General features: G+C 39.0%; 1 protein-coding gene across 2 annotated transcripts in view; it reads right to left on the bottom strand.

The window, feature by feature from the left end:
• Window positions 1-1,003: 1,003 nt before the first annotated feature.
• The window catches only part of CATSPER3 (cation channel sperm associated 3), a 61,655-nt gene continuing 46,810 nt past the window's right edge, over window positions 1,004-15,848 (bottom strand). For both annotated transcript variants that reach the window (XM_020991238.2, XM_020991236.2), the window contains 4 exons: window positions 14,129-14,269; window positions 12,535-12,654; window positions 5,114-5,271; window positions 1,004-1,209 (listed from right to left, as the gene is read on the bottom strand). In XM_020991238.2, coding sequence (XP_020846897.1) covers window positions 1,104-1,209; window positions 5,114-5,271; window positions 12,535-12,654; window positions 14,129-14,269 — 525 coding nt within the window. In that variant the 3' untranslated portion in view covers window positions 1,004-1,103. The remainder of the gene's footprint in view (window positions 1,210-5,113; window positions 5,272-12,534; window positions 12,655-14,128; window positions 14,270-15,848) is intronic.

Below are 15,848 nucleotides of genomic sequence, written 5' to 3' on the forward strand. Positions count from 1 at the left end.
CAAATCTTAAGGCACTATATAAATTTTAATTATTATTATCATTAACCTAAAGTTAAATTTGACAATCATAAGTGGTCTGTAGAGCAAGAGTCTCATACAACATCCAATCTTGAAGGAAGAGAAAGGAAATTGATTGAGGTAGACCAGGATTTTGACTGAAAGTCCCAGTGGGGCTGTATATCCCTGGAAAGTATACTACCAAGGTAATTTTACAGGGATGTACACATTGATGATGAGGTTGATGCATTGCCAGAGCTAGCTCAGTGTATGGGAGGCTCCAAAGGAAAGTATGGGAGAGAAGAGGTATTAGAATGACTACCAAATTGAAGGTCTACAGAGCCATTGTGCTGACCTCCTGCTAGTATGCCTGTGAAACCTAAACAATATACCAGCACCATGCCAGGAAACTGAACCACTTCCATTTGAATTGTCTTAGGAACATTATGAAGATCACCTGGCAGGATAAGATACCAGACACTGAGATCCTTTCTCCAACTATTTGAATGCCAAGCATTCAAATTCTGTTTCAGAGAGCACAACTGACAGGCTGGCCACATTGTTCAAATGCAAAACATATGTTCGCCAAAAAGACTATTTTATGGAGAACTCACACAGGGCAAGTGCTCATGTGGTGGTCAGAAGAAGTGATACAAGGACACTTTCAAGGTCTCTCTTAAGAACTTTGGAATTGATTGTATGACGTGGCAGACAGTGGCACAGGACCGTTCAGCATGGTGCGCCTGCATCAGAGAAGATGCTGTGCTCTATGAGCAAAGCAGAATTGAAATCGCTCAAGAGAAACACAAGATGAGTAGATTCAGAGAATCTACCCCCAAATGTTCACACAGACTATTTATGCCTGACCTGTGGCAGAACATTCTGAGCTCATATTGGTCTGATCAGCCACAGTCAGACGTTCTAAAACTCGACTCTTAGCATAGTGATGTCATTTTGGTTGAATTCTAAAACAAAGGACAACTGATTAGCAAAGGAAAGCCAGTGATTTCAGGAAAGAAACTTTTATTTGGATTTAGACCAGTTTTCTTTGTTCAATGGGAACATCCTTGAACTGCTCTGAATGGCCCCACCTCAAATAAGTACATCTAAAATTCCACAGACTTCTCAGATGAGAATGAACGTTTCTTGGTCGGTATGTCATCTAGCATCTGGTTCAAAACGTTTACCATTTCATAATAGAGTTCTTGGAGCCTGCAAAAAGAAGGATGTGGTGAGGATCAGCCATCAGGCCGACAAGGAAAGGCCCCAGGCTCACTCATTAGAAATACTCTCTATCATGAAGTTTGACTTCTGGAGCCTCTTCTCCCTCTTGCCCTCCACAAACTTTATACCCTGTACCACTCATGAGACACTCATTTACATATATATATATATATGAAAAATGTTTGTTGACTACTATGGCGTCAGGTTAGAATCTAGTCTTCCTGGTTAGATTGAAGCTCCTCTGAGGTTAGAATTAGTGTCTTCTCTTCCATAGGATAGCTAAGCACAGAACCAGGCAGACATAGTAGGTGTTTATGGCTAGGTGGCATAGTGAATAGAGAGCTGGGCCTGAAGGCAGTACTACATGAATTCAAATCAAGCTTTGGATGTATGACCCTAGGGCAAGTCACTTGACTTTTGTTTGTCTCAGTTTTCTCAACTGTAAAATGGGGATAATACTAGCACCTGCCTCACAGGGTCATTGTGAGGATCAAATGAAATAATATTTGTAAAGCTTTTTAGCACAGTGTCTGGCATGTGGTAGGTGCTTAATAATTGCTCATTTCCTTCCTTCATATTTGCTGATGTTGCTATTAACTATGAAAATCTAAGACCTGAAGGAGATGTTCTCTTTCTAGGACAGCCCTTGGACTGTCATCTTCAGAACTGCATGGGGGATAGGAAAGAATTCTTTAGATAGTATCCTAGAGGGTAATTGCTTCATGGCTTCTGATCAGACTGCTTACCTAGAGATCTGTGCACACCACACCATCAGGAGCCTTCATTCAGAACTGTGCCCTCCCACTACTGACAAGTTTGGGAATCTTTAAGAGTAGGAGACCCCCAAAAAGAGAGTTTTTCAGCCTCTCACCTTAATCTGTCTCACCTGTCTGCCTTTACCATAAGGTAGGCTCTACCTTCTGTCAAATCACAATCCCTCTTGCTGCAAAGGCTCTTGGCATAACATGGTATATTAGAAGCAGAACATATATTCTTTTCTAAAGTTCATCCTTCATCTGGAGGATGTTCCACAGGCATCTTGATCTCAACATGATGAACGCAGCATTATCTTACCCCTGTCCCATTCTCCTCAACAAAAAAAAAATTAAGAAAAGAAAAGAAAAACAAATTTGGCCCTCTTCCAAACTGCTCTAACTCTACTGTGGACACCACCATCCTCCCATTTGATGAGGTACACAATCTTAGAGTCATTCTTGACTCTTTTCCTCTCCTTCACCCTGCCCCATCCATTCAATTACTAGGCCAAGTGGATTCTGTCTCCACAAGATTTCTCACCTATACAGCTACAATAGCCTAACCAACATCCTTGATTCTCTCTAATGCGTCTTCCAAACATCTACCAAAATAACCTTTTAAGGTTTAGGACTAACTATGTTACTCTCCCACTCAAAAATCTTCAATGGCTCTCTACCACTACTATAATAAAATACGTATTCCTCAAATGTGACATTTAAAGCCCTCCACAATTTGTCCCTAACCTACAGATCATACCACTTCCCTGCATAAGTTCTACATCCCAGCCAAAATGGCCTACTGCTTGTGCCCCAAACCCAGCACTCCACATTCTACTTCTGTGCCTTTACATTGCCGGTCCTCCCTGCCTTGAATGCACTCCTTCTTTGCCTCTATGGCTCAGGTTCCTTATCTTCCTCTAAGACTCAGCTCAGATGCCACCTCCTCCTAGAAGCCACCCCGATCATCTCTCCCACCTCAAATTGTTAGGACTTTGTTCCTTCTCAGATTATCTGTATGTATGTTGTATTCCCCCAAGAGAATGTAGGTTGGGGATGTTTTGTTTTTAATCTTTGTATACCTAGCACTTAGCAGTGCTTAGAACATAGATGCTTAATTGGTTTGATTACTTAAGTTGAATTAATTAATGGTCCTTTATTTAAATTGAAAAAATGATCTTAACCCTGAAAACTCCAGAATGAAATTACTTCACTGGGTTCCAAGCCTTGTAGAAGCAAAAGATTGGCTGTTGGTCAAGGGCCAGTAGAGTTCCTCAATGGAGAAGACAAACCCTGTCCCCAAACTCATTTCACACATAGGCATATAGGAATACCTATAAAGTTAAAAGGTCCCGATATACTGCCTAAAATCTCAGCTCTTACAGCTGAAAATTTGCATCTGCACCTTCCATGACATCAATGAAAGCTCAACTGCCATGAACCCCACCTTCTCCAAGCTGTTCTTTCTTGTTTCCTTCCTCTAAAAGGCTTGCATCTTTCCATAAAGTTGTGACTACTACTGCCATACCATACCATACCATACCATAGAGACAGAAATTCCTACCATTAGAGTCACTAACTGACAATAACAAGAACAAAGGCCTCAACCTAAGACCCCAGCTGCATGCACCTCTACTATTTGGGTGAAGCCCTCTTCTACTGGTACACAGTAGCACATTGTTTCACCTACTTGGAGGAAGAACACAGGTCACTTGAGATTCAAGGGGCAGGGATGACAAGTCCTGGATGACAATGGAAGTCTGGGAGGTTATACTAAATTACTTTTAAGGGTCTTTCCAACTTGAAAATTCAAAGATTCTGCAGTTCTACTTGTCTCCCCTGCCATAACATAAGCTCCATGAGGGTGTCATATCCTTAGCACCTAGCATGATGCCAAGCACATTTTAGATACTTAATAAACCCTGTGTATTGGAACCATCTCCTTTATGCAGAGCTGCTAGGGAGAACCTACAAAGTACATGATTTAAACATATCATTTGTAAATGAGTGGGTTGAATTTGATGATCCCCTAAGGTCATTTCCAACTCTAAATCTTATGATGCCCCACTGCCAAGCATCTTCCTGAATGGCCCCCATTAATCCTCATCAGTGAAGAATATAGGCAGAATAAGTCCACAGGAAAGGACAGAAGGATTTCCCGCAATGGAGTCCTATCACCCAGAAACCACCAGTGTCCTGGAGATAGAAGGTGAAAATTTCTTGACAAGCTCAATCTGACTAATTCCACAGAGTTACTGCCATCCTTCACCCACAAGTGAAGGCAAGTAGCTGTCACAACTCTATACGCTCACTCACATACACTGACAATCAAAATCAATTACCTCTGTTTTTAATGATCTCTCTCTACTGCTAAGGAAATGTTGCTGGGAAAGTAGGGGGACACTGGACGAAAACTGCTTTTCAATGGTGGATTATTGTTTTATAGAAGAGGGTACTGAGAAGCAGAGAGTTTAAGCAGCTGGTCTACATTCCCATAATGAGTTAGTGGCATGTGTGTTTGCTACCAACCTAGTCTTTTTCCATAACACTGAAAGACAGATAAGGGGAAAGTAGGGTATTACAAGGAGAAATAGGGCAAATTATGGTCTAGAAATGCCCAGTTGGTCATACTGAGGGTAGAAGTGGGAAGAATAAAAAGGATACTTATTACTTCCAGGATTAAATTTAAAATTTGGCATTTAAAGCTCTTCATAACCTAGCCCCTTCCTACCCTGAAAGTCTTACTCCCCTCTTCATACCCTGTGACCCAGCTACAATGGCTACTTGGTGTTTCTATCTGCCATCACCAATGCCTTTCTATACTCTCCCTCTGCCTGGAATTTCTAGTCTCCACTTAGTTTCCACCTTCTACAGGAAGCCTGAGATCATCTTCTATCTGTATATATCTTCTTTGAACCCAATTATTTATGTATTGTCTCCCCCATTAGAATGTGAGCTCTTTGTAGGCAGGGACTGTTATTGCTTTTTCTACTTCTATCACTTAGCATAGTACCTAGCATAATGTATGCACTTAAATACTTTGAAGCTCTCTTGGAAATGAAAGGGGTTCTAGGTTATTTGGTCAGTTTGGGCTAGAAGAAGTAAATTTGAATCTAATGACCCAAGTGCTGAAGACTTACTTAGAAATAGTATTATCTTGGTTGTCCAGTGTTGACAAGTAAATATCAATGAAGGGAAGGGTGGTACAGAAATCTTCCAAGACCATGGGGTCTGAATGTCTCAGAGTCTTCTTAAAACCTTTCACCAGCTCACTGAAAGTTTTATATTCACTGTTTGTCTAGAGAGAGAGAGACAGAGAAAAACATTAGAAGATACCATGTTGGACTCCTATGGCACAATTAATTAAATGAATATGTAAACAATTCTTTTTAGATCTGACTTTATTTGCGTAAAAAGTGTTTTGTAATTGTCTTCATATAGTTCTTAGGTTTGTCTTGACAGGTAGACTACCAAGTATTTTATATGGTCTGCAGTTATTTCAAATGGAATTTCTCTTTCTATCTCTTGCTGCTGGATTTTGTTGGTAATATATAGAAATGCTGACGATTGTGTGGGTTTATTTTACATCCTGCAACTTTGCTAAAGTTGTTCATTATTTCAATGAGTTTTTAGTTGATTCTCCAGGATTTCCCAAGTTTGCCATCATATCATCTGCACAGTGACAGTTTTGTTTCCTCATTGCCTATTTGAATTCCTTCAATTTCATTTTCTTCTCATACTGCTATAGCTACCATGTTTAATAGAATATTAAATAATAATGATGATAATGGGTGTCCTTGCTTCACCTCTGATCTTATTGGGAAGGCTTCTAGTGTATACCCCCATTGCAGATAATGCTTGCTAATGATTTTAAATAGATATTACCTATCATTTTAAGGAAAGCTCCATTTATTCCTATGCTTTCCAGTGTTTTCAATAGAAATAAGTGTTGTATTTTGTCAAAAGCTTTGTCTGCATTGGTTGAAATAATCATGTAATTTTTGTTGTTTTTGTTTATTGCTATGGTCTATTATGCTAATAGTTTTCCTAATATTGAACCAGCCCTACATTCCTGGTACAATCCCACTTGGTCATAGTGTATATCTTTGTGATATATTGCTATAATCTCCTTGCTAGTATTTTATTTAAAAATTTTTCATCACTATTCATTAGGGAAATTGGCCTACAGTTTTCTTTCTGTGTTTTAGCTCTTTCTGGTTTAGGTATCGACACCATATTTGTATTACAAAAGAAATTTTGTAGGATTCCTTCATCTATTTTTCCAAATAGTTTATATAGTATTGAGATTAATTGTTCTTTAAATGTTTGGCAGAATTCACCTGTGGATTCATCTGGTCCTGGTGATTTTTTCTTAGGGAGCTCATTGACAGCTTGTTTGATTTCTTTTTGTAAGATAAGTTTATTTAAAGATTCTATTTCCTCCTCTGTTAATCTATGTAATTTATATTTTTGTAAATAGTCACTCATTTCCCTTAGATTGTTAGATTTATTGTCATACAATAGGGCAAAATAGTTCCTAATAATTGCTTTAATTTCCTGTTCATTGGGATGAATTCACCCTTTTCACTTTTTATACTGGTAATTTAGTTTTTTCTTTCTTTTTAAAATCATATTCATCAATGGTTTATTTATTTTATTGTGTTTTTTTTCATAAAACCAACTCAGTTTTATTTATTAGTTTAATAGCTTTCTTACTTTCAATTTTATTCATTTCTCCTTTGATTTTAAGATTTCTGATTTGGTGTTTAATTGTAGGTTTTTAATTTTTTCTTTTTCTAATTTTTTTAGTTGTATATCTAATACATTGATCTGCTCTTTCTCTATTTTATTGATGTAAGATTAGAGATACAAATTTTCACCCAAGTACTGCTTTGGTTGTATCCCATAAATTTTGGTATGTTGCCCCATTGTTATCATTCTCTTTAATGAAATTATCGATTGTTTTGATGATTTTGACTCAATTATTCTTTAGGATTAGATTATTTATCTTCCAATTAACTTTTAATCTATTTTTCTGTGGCCCTCTATTAAATGTAATTAAACAATTCCATTTAGACCAAAGGGTTAAAATGCTAAGTGTAAGCTATCCACACCTAAAGGAGGGTCATTGTGCTACTCAAACTGTATAAAATCCAAATATCCCTTTTACTTGCCTTTGTAATGCATTTCTGTGACTCCCTGCCTCCTTCTACCCTTGGTAGGTCCCAAGAGTATTTCTTTATTATCTTATCTTGTGTTTACCTAAGGCTTAAATGTATAAAAGGTGAAACCAATGGCATTTAGCCACAGAAAAAGACAGAAGAATGTAATGAACCTATAGAGTGCTGTTAGGGTGGGGGGGGAAAGTTTTTATATATACCAAAATATTTGCAGCAGCATTTTTTGTGGTGACATAAACAATTGGAATTACAGTGAGTATCCATTAATTAGGGAAATGCTGAACAATTGGATGAAATGGAATACCAGTAATAAATATAGCCCAAGAAAGGACAAATGAGAGGAATTCAGTGAATCATGGGAAGACTTGTATCCACTGCTACTGAGTAAAGTAAGCAGTACCAGGAAAATGACATTTAAAAAAAGACTAAATAAGTCAATGTAAGGTAATGCAGTAATAAACTCAAACCCGTAAAGGCATCTAAGCTCAGATTAAATGCAATGACCAATCTTAGTCTTAGAGAATAGATGACAAAAGATATTTCTGTCTTCTTGGTTGAGAGGTCAGGATAAAAACGTAGCATACACTGTCAGTTATGTTTATTTTATTGGTTGGTTTTGCTTAACTGTTTTTCTTTGTTACAAGGAGCATTCAACGGTGGTGGGGAAATAGTAGTTGAGAAATAACTGATAAAAATCAAACGCAGAGCCAAGATGATAGAGTGGAAGGAAGCAATATGCTAAAAGCCTCCCTACACAAAATTCCTCTAAACAGATCTAGAAAATATGTTAAACTAAATCCTGACAGGGAAATACAGAAAAAGTCACAGTGAGTCCTTTGTCCAGCCCAGCTCATCACTGGGAAACAGACAGGAAGAATTGTCAGTGCTCAGGTAGAAGCAGCACACCAGAAAGGGGATTACACATGATTTAGCAGTTAGCACTGTAGGGAGAGGTGCAAACTAGAAACTTAGTCGCCTACTACTCAGTTCTGGGTAGATTCAGAGAGGATTGAGAAGGGGACCTGAGCATCAGGGTAATGTTCCGAGGTAGGTAGGAAACAGTAGCAGTGTGGCTCAGACCCCAGGCAACAGAGTAGGGTCTCATTTCCAGCATCTAGTGCAGCCTGCAAAAGAATAACTAGCATAGGAATCCCAGACCAAAGAAGAGTTTATGATTCTGCCACTCTGAACCAGCAGAGGTTGTCAGCTAGCTAATAGGGACTGAATTCAGCAACAGCATACTCTTGCTTAGAATATGCTCTAGCCCAGGTCAGGAAGTAACAGAGTTCAGACCACGGTGGGCAGCAAACAGACTTTGCCCTGGTCGACTGCTTTAGGAGCACTGAAAGCTGTCAGGTCCCCAGCTGTCTCAGGTCCTCCTTTTTCTGAGATCCTAAAACAACAGTATTCAATGCCCCAAGAAAACAGCAACAGGACCAGCCCAGACCTTTTCCTCCAGAAGTGCAGCTGAGTCCAGTCCTAACATCAAATCTAAAGTCAGGAAGTAGGCTGGAAGAATGAGCAAACAGACAAACGAAAAAAGAAATGTGCTGTAAAGAACAATAAGGCTGGAAGAGAAGCTCAGTGCACAAACCTGAAAGAAGAGAAAGACTCCAAAATATCTACAAGCAGAGTCTCAGAGAAAAACACAGTTTGGGCACAAACTAGAATTTCCTGAAGAAATGAAGCAAGAATTTTTAAAAGTTTTTATAAATTGAATGAGAATGCTTGAGGGGGAAAAAAATGGAAAAAGAAATGAGAGTTATGGGGGCAGCTAGGTGGTGCAGTCAGGAGGACCTGAGTTCAAATCTGGCCTCAGACATTTGACACTTACTAGTGGGGCAAGTCACTTACCCCCAATTGCCTCACCAAAAAAGAAAAAAAAATACAGTTATGAAACAAGGAATTGGAAAGTGAATTAACAGCTTGACACAAGAGGACAAATCTTATCCAAGCAACAAACTCCCTGAAAACTAGAATGGCCTAAATAGACTCTATGAGGCAACAAGAAATACTAAAACAAATTCCAAAAGCTAAAAAAAAGAAGAAAATATAATGCATCTCATAGCAAAAACGAGTGACCTAAAAAACAGATCAAGGAGAAATAATTTAAGAATCACTGGACTATCTGAATGTGAATGTCAAATGAAAAAAAAAAGCCTAGGCATCCTATTTCAAGAAATCTAAAAACTACCATATCTCTTAGAACCAGAACGCAAAGTGGAAATAGAAAGAATCCACCAGTCACCTCCTGAAAGAAACCCCAAAATGAACCCAAGTACATCCAAAATTCAGAGTTTCCAGGTCAAAATGCTGCCAACAGCCAGAAAGAAAAATTCAAATACCAATGAACCATGGTCAGGGTCACACGTTATTTAGCAGCCACAACTATAAAGAAGCATAGAACTTGGAATACAAAATTCCGGAAGGCAAAAGATATGAGCCAGTAGCCAACAACTTACCAAGCAAAACTGAGTATAATGCTACGGAAAGAAAGACAAGTTGATCTTTAATTAAATAGAGGATTTCCAACGATTTCTTATGAAAAAGCCAGAACTTCATAGAAACTTTGAGGTTCAACACAGAAGTGAAGAAAAATGTGAAAAGATGGACAATGATTAAAGGGACTAACAAGAATAAACTGTTTATATTAAACTATGGAGAGATGATACATGTGTCCCCTCTGAACCCTAATATCATCAGCGGTCATTAAGGAAATGCAATTAAAGAAGGTCTAGTAGTGATTCTGTTATGCCTTAATTATCCTAAGCAAAAAATGGAAAAAGAAGGGAAGAGAAATACAATTGCAGGAAGGGAAAATAAGATTAGGAAAAAGCATCTCACACAATCAGAGTGTACTCGTAGACATCTCCACAAACAAGGAGGAGGGAGGAGTGGCTGAGACTTGAACCTCACTCTCATCTGAAGTGGTCAAAAAAAGGACACACATGGGGCAGCTAGGTGGCACAGTGAATAGAGCACAAGCCCTGGATTCAGGAGGACCTGAGTTCAAATGCAGCCTCAGACACATAACACTTACTAGCTGTGTGACCCTGGGCAAGTCACTTTCCCCCACTGCCTAGCCAAAAAAAAAAAAAAGAGGACACACATACATACACACATGTTGGGCACACAAAAAGTTTCATTCAACAGGGAAATAGGAGGGAAAGGGTGAAGAGGGGAAGGGGAATTAGAGGAAATAGATTAAGGGAAGGATTAGTCCTAAGTGCCCCCGTAGGATGTGCAAAAAAATCCATAGCTCTTTTCAAGTTGGCAAAGAATGGGAATCTAAGGGAATACCTATAAACTGAGGAATCAATGGACAGGTTATGGCAAATAAATATTCTGGAATACTATTTTGCCAAATTCTTGATGTAATGATCAACCACAATTCCAGAGGACTAATGATGAAACATATTAGCCATCTCCTGATGAGGTGAAGGACTCAAAATATAAATTTTTAGGAGGCATGAGTAATGTGCAAAGTGGTTCTGATACATGTTTGGAATAGGTTTTGTTTTCTTGTGTTAAAAATTGGGGGCTGGGGAGGATGGGGTGGGAGAAGGTGGATTTTGGCTGATTAAAATAAATAAAATATTTTTAAAGGAATCAATACAACTTTAAAAAAACCTTCAGAATAGTAGGTTGAAAGCTGGAAGGGATTTTAAAGGCCATCAAATCCAATCTCGACATTTTACAGATGAGAAAATTGAGGCACTGAATTGCCCAGCTAGCAGACACCTGAGGAGGAATTTGAACCCCAAATCTTCCTAACTACAAATTCAGTGCTCTATTCTCTCTGCTATACTGCCTCTTCAGGAGGGTAATATCCCATAGTGAGCTGAAGATTGAGAAAAATTCTAAGAACAATAATAATTTAAAAAGGGCTTTTAAAGGCATATTGTTTTCTTCGGTGTTGATTTATATCAGCCTTAAGGGGGACGAATAGCAGCGTACTGCAGGTGTCCATTCTTGGCCCCTGTCTGTCCAACATTTCTGTCACTTACTTAGATGAAGGAATGAGTGGCACGCTCTTCAAATTTTCATAGACAACAAGGCTAGGAGGAATCACTAATAATATTCTTTTGCATGACAGAATGAGGAGTCAATATGACTTTAGCAGGCTCAAATTATGTATGGAAATGAATATCTATGTATTATAATATAGATTTATACATGTAGTCATGAAATCAACTTTATAAGTACTTGAGATCTGGCTTAACAAGAGTTCATGTGAAAAAAAAAACCTAGCTATGATCATGAATATGAACCAATCATAGAGTGTAGTAATCAAAAAGTTAATGAAACATTAGGCTGAATTAACAGAATTGTGTTAATTAATTAATAGAATAGCATTGTGTCCAGGATAAGTAAGGTGACAGTCCTACCTTTGCCCTGGTCAGACCATGTTTGAAGTATAGAGTTTAAAATGGGCATTCCATTTTAATACAGGGACTGTCAAGGTGGAGTGTCTCCAAAATAAGAACAACCCAGAGAGGAGAATATTAATATGGCATATAATCCATAATAATTTTCTTCAAATGTTTAAAGGGCCATTAGGTGGAAGACAAATTAGATTTATTATTTTGTTTTTGATATTGTTCAGTCATTTTTCAATAGTGTCTGACTTCATTACCCCATTTGGAGTTTTCTTGGCAAAGATACATTTCCTTCTCCAGCTCATTTTACAGATGAGGAAACTGAAACAAATAGGGTTAAGTGACTTGCCCAGGGTCACACAACTAGTAAGTGTCTGAGGCTAGATTTGAACTCAGAAAGATAAGTCTTCCTGAGTCCAGGCCCTGACACTGTGCCATCTAGCTGCCCAGGGTAGAATTTAGAATGAGAGTACAAGGAATCATATATTGGCTGAGTGTGAGAAAAAACATGTTAACAGTTAGAGCTGTTCAACAATGAAATCAGCTAAACTCTTAAGTTAGCAATTTCTTCATCCCTCAAAGTTTTCCAGCAGGGATTGTCATAGATTGCAGAGGGGTCATTCCCAAATTGAGCAAGAGAATGACTGGGAAATCCCCTTAGATGCCGCTCAGCTCTTCAACTTCTAAATTCACTCAGTTACAAGGGATTCCTGTATGCATATAGGTTGGACTAGGTATAATTTGAGGGCCCTTTCAACTGAGATTCTATAATTCTGTGATCTTTGTAATTTAAAAAAACAGCATTAACATTATTAGTCTAGATATCCTAAATAATTGTCTCTAACTGCCTCTGATTTTTAAAAATAGAGAAGGAAAATTGCTCATGTAGATATCCAGGTTGAAATTATATGTCACAAGCCTTCTGCCATGTTCCTTTTCTGCCCAGGCTAACCACAGATAATACCATCTAATCTGATTTCACCTTCCATTAATATTACGTACCCCTTTCTGCATGAGTCTGCTGACTTCTTCCTGCTGCTTCTTCAGGATGTTTTGTTTCTCTTGTAGAAGAGCCACGTGTCGCTCATTTTCCAATTCCTTTTTAAATTTCTTGATCGAATCCTAATCAGGCCAAGAACAGATTCTATCATTAGATAACAAAACTTTAGAGCCGGAAGGGACCTTAGAGAACAAGTAGGCCAACCCCTTCATTTCATATGAGGAAACAGGTTCAGAAAGGGGAATATATTTGTCTAGCGGCACATAGATGATAAGCACCTTGAGGACAGGAGTTGTTTTGTTTTGTCTTTTGGCCTTAGTACCTAGGACAGTACCTCACACAAAGGAGTTTAGGTTTGGTGACTCTCTCTTGTCTGTGAACTTCGCTGAAGAGCTGAGATCTAAACCTTGCTCTTCGGGCTCCAAACCCAAAATACTTTTCACTACACCATGGTAGAAAGTTAGGTATGACAATGGCCCTTGTTAGATAAGAGCAGTGACCTTTGTAAAGTCATCAACCTGCTGTGATTATAAGAGGGTCTAAACTTTAGAGGAAGAAATGCCTTCATGTCACTTCTTTCTGCTCCCTGGTAAAAGTCCTGAAGATCTCTGCCTCTGAAAATGGTAAAATCTCTGCACTTCTCTGTTACTTTTTCTGCTGCTTGCTACCCTAACTCTCTACCCTTCTTATGCGTAGTCTCTACCACATGTATCCCTCAAAGCATAGGGTCCAGGCTAAGCTCAGAAATTTTCTGAACCCTCAGAGCACAATGATTAAGTATACTCTAGTATATGCTGAGTCTTTAAAAACTGGTAAATCAGGGGAAAACAACTTTGGTGCACTGGAAGGAGCTCAACATTGAAGTCTTAATTCTAACCTCAGCTCTGCTACTAACTCATTGTAAGACTCTCATTTGTTACCTCAGGACCTTAGCTTTCTCATCTTTTAATCAAAATATTGGACTATGGTTTCTAAAGTCACCTCCATTTTGTGATTATGTGCCTGTTATACATACTAATTCTAGACAAAAGTATCTCATACTAAGCAGAAGGCCCCATTCTCTAAACATACAATGTAGCAGAATGTTTACTCAATTACTTACCTTTTCAGAAATGAAGGAGTTAGTAGCCACCCAGGGCTTTCTTTATTGCCCAGGCCCTCAGGACCTTGCGTTCTACACCATGCCAACTAGCCCTTTTCCAACTCACATCCCCTAACCCTGAAGGGTTAGGGGATGTGAGTTGGAAAAGGGCTAGTTGTACACTGTCTCACAAACCTTGTCCTCCCACCATGGTCCAAACAGCAAGGACTAAGGACTGCTACACTATTCCGCACCCCTCCCCATCTTTCTCAGAGGAAGACAGGGCTCAGTGCCTTACAAAAAGAGAGCATCCCCTTCATAAAAACACCTTTTCACACCTACATGTATTTCTCTAACTTCAAGCATCCTCTAACTCACCCCTAATTTCTTTCTGGACTTAATTAAGCATCTATGTGAGTGTTCCAGACAGAATCTTGTTTTCTGCCTACTAACCAGGCTCCCACCACCCCCACTCCCTAGTATTCTCTGAAGGAGATGATAGGATTAGAACTCACCTCTGTGTGAAAGATCATGACACCCACAAACATACTGAGGAACACAAAGGAGCCCAACAAGATGAAGAAAATGGTAAAAGCCCTGCTCAGACCAAACCCCCGCTCATCCAAGTCTTTCTGAAGATCCGTCCAGCCATCCACCTGGAAGGAAGAACAGAATCCTACAGTCCCAGAGCCAGAATTTTCAAAAGCTTTCTCATCCAAACCCTTGGCCTCTGGTGAGCCTTTCCCTTTCCCTGCCTCTGAATCCCATATCTGAGGTCTTTTATTCACAGAAGAGGATTTTCCCTGGGTCATCTGGAACTAAAGATGGAACATTTAGTGGAATGGAAAAAAAGTCTCTAATAATAGCTATTTGAATCAATTAAATTCTCTGCACTATTCAGATCTTCAGGTGGACTAATTGTTAGTTAAATACATTCCGGGAACTAAGCACTGGACTTTGGGAGAATTCATTGTTCCCATAAGAGTACTTCTGAGTCAACAAATAATTTATGATGCTGATGATGATAGTTAACATTTATATAGCACTTTAATGTTTATAACACATTTCACAAACATTTTCTCATTTGATTCTCATGACAACCCTGGGATGAAGAAACTGAGGGGATAGGAGTTAAGTGACTTGCCCAGGGTCACACAACTAGTAATTGTCTTGAGGTGAAATTTTAACTCAGATCCTCCTGCCTCCAAGTCCAGTGCTCTATCCACTGGGCCACGTACTGTGCCACTATACTCTTGAGACAGAAAGTGCTATCCCTCTGCCCAAAGCGTCTCAATACTCGAGGAAACAGAAATTTGTTTAAGAGCTCTTACCCCAGGGGCAGCTAGGTGGCGCAGTGGATAGAACACCAGTCCTGGATTCAGGAAGACCTAAGTTCAAATCTGGCTCAGACCCATAACCCTTACTAGCTTACATAACCAAACTCTTACTCCAGCTAACCTTAGGGACCAACTGACATCAAATAACTTTAAGAAGTCAGACCATGAGTGCCAACCTTTTGGGAACTATGATGCCCCCACTGGTTTTATTGACATTCATTTTCCTTCCTAGAAAAGCAATTTAGCATGCAATTACTTTTTTCAATTAAAGGAAATCAGTTGATTCCTTTTTGAGAACTTTCTCTTAACAACCTAATATATAGGATCATAGAGCTATACCTAGGAGGTGCTTCAGAAGCTACCTAATCCAACTCCTTTGGTAGGTGGGTAAATTGAGGCCCAAGAAGGTAAGCGACTTGCCCAAAGTCATATGGGGAGCAAACTTCAGAGGCCAGATTTGAGCCCAGATCCTCTGAATCCAAAACTAATGCTTTTTTTCCCCCACTATGAATCAAGAAAGATGGACAGTGAGGGGAAGCATCATTTTCATAACACAACTTCGCATTTGAAAGATTTTGTCTTTAATTAGAGCCAAGGTGATTATGCTGATAGAGCATATTTACAACAGCTTTACATATATTTCCCATATCATATAAATGCCTACCCAGCCAGTGAGGTTAATAGGACTGTGAGAGCTACCTCAGACATTTTTCAGGTTAACATGTTAATTCTGCTCCGCGGATGGCTCTTATCTCTTGCCTTTCACCCCAATATTCTCAAAAGAAGAAAGAAACTGGGTGCTAAGAGAGTGATGAAAAGAAGGAACAGAAGCTTATTATGCCCTCCCCAACAGTCTCGGTTCCTCCAATTCCCACTGGTAGACATAACAAAAGGACCT

The sequence above is a fragment of the Phascolarctos cinereus genome, unplaced genomic scaffold, assembly GCF_003287225.1.
Source record: "Phascolarctos cinereus isolate Bilbo 61053 unplaced genomic scaffold, phaCin_HiC Scaffold_2;HRSCAF=192, whole genome shotgun sequence".
Taxonomy (NCBI): Eukaryota; Metazoa; Chordata; class Mammalia; order Diprotodontia; family Phascolarctidae; genus Phascolarctos; species Phascolarctos cinereus.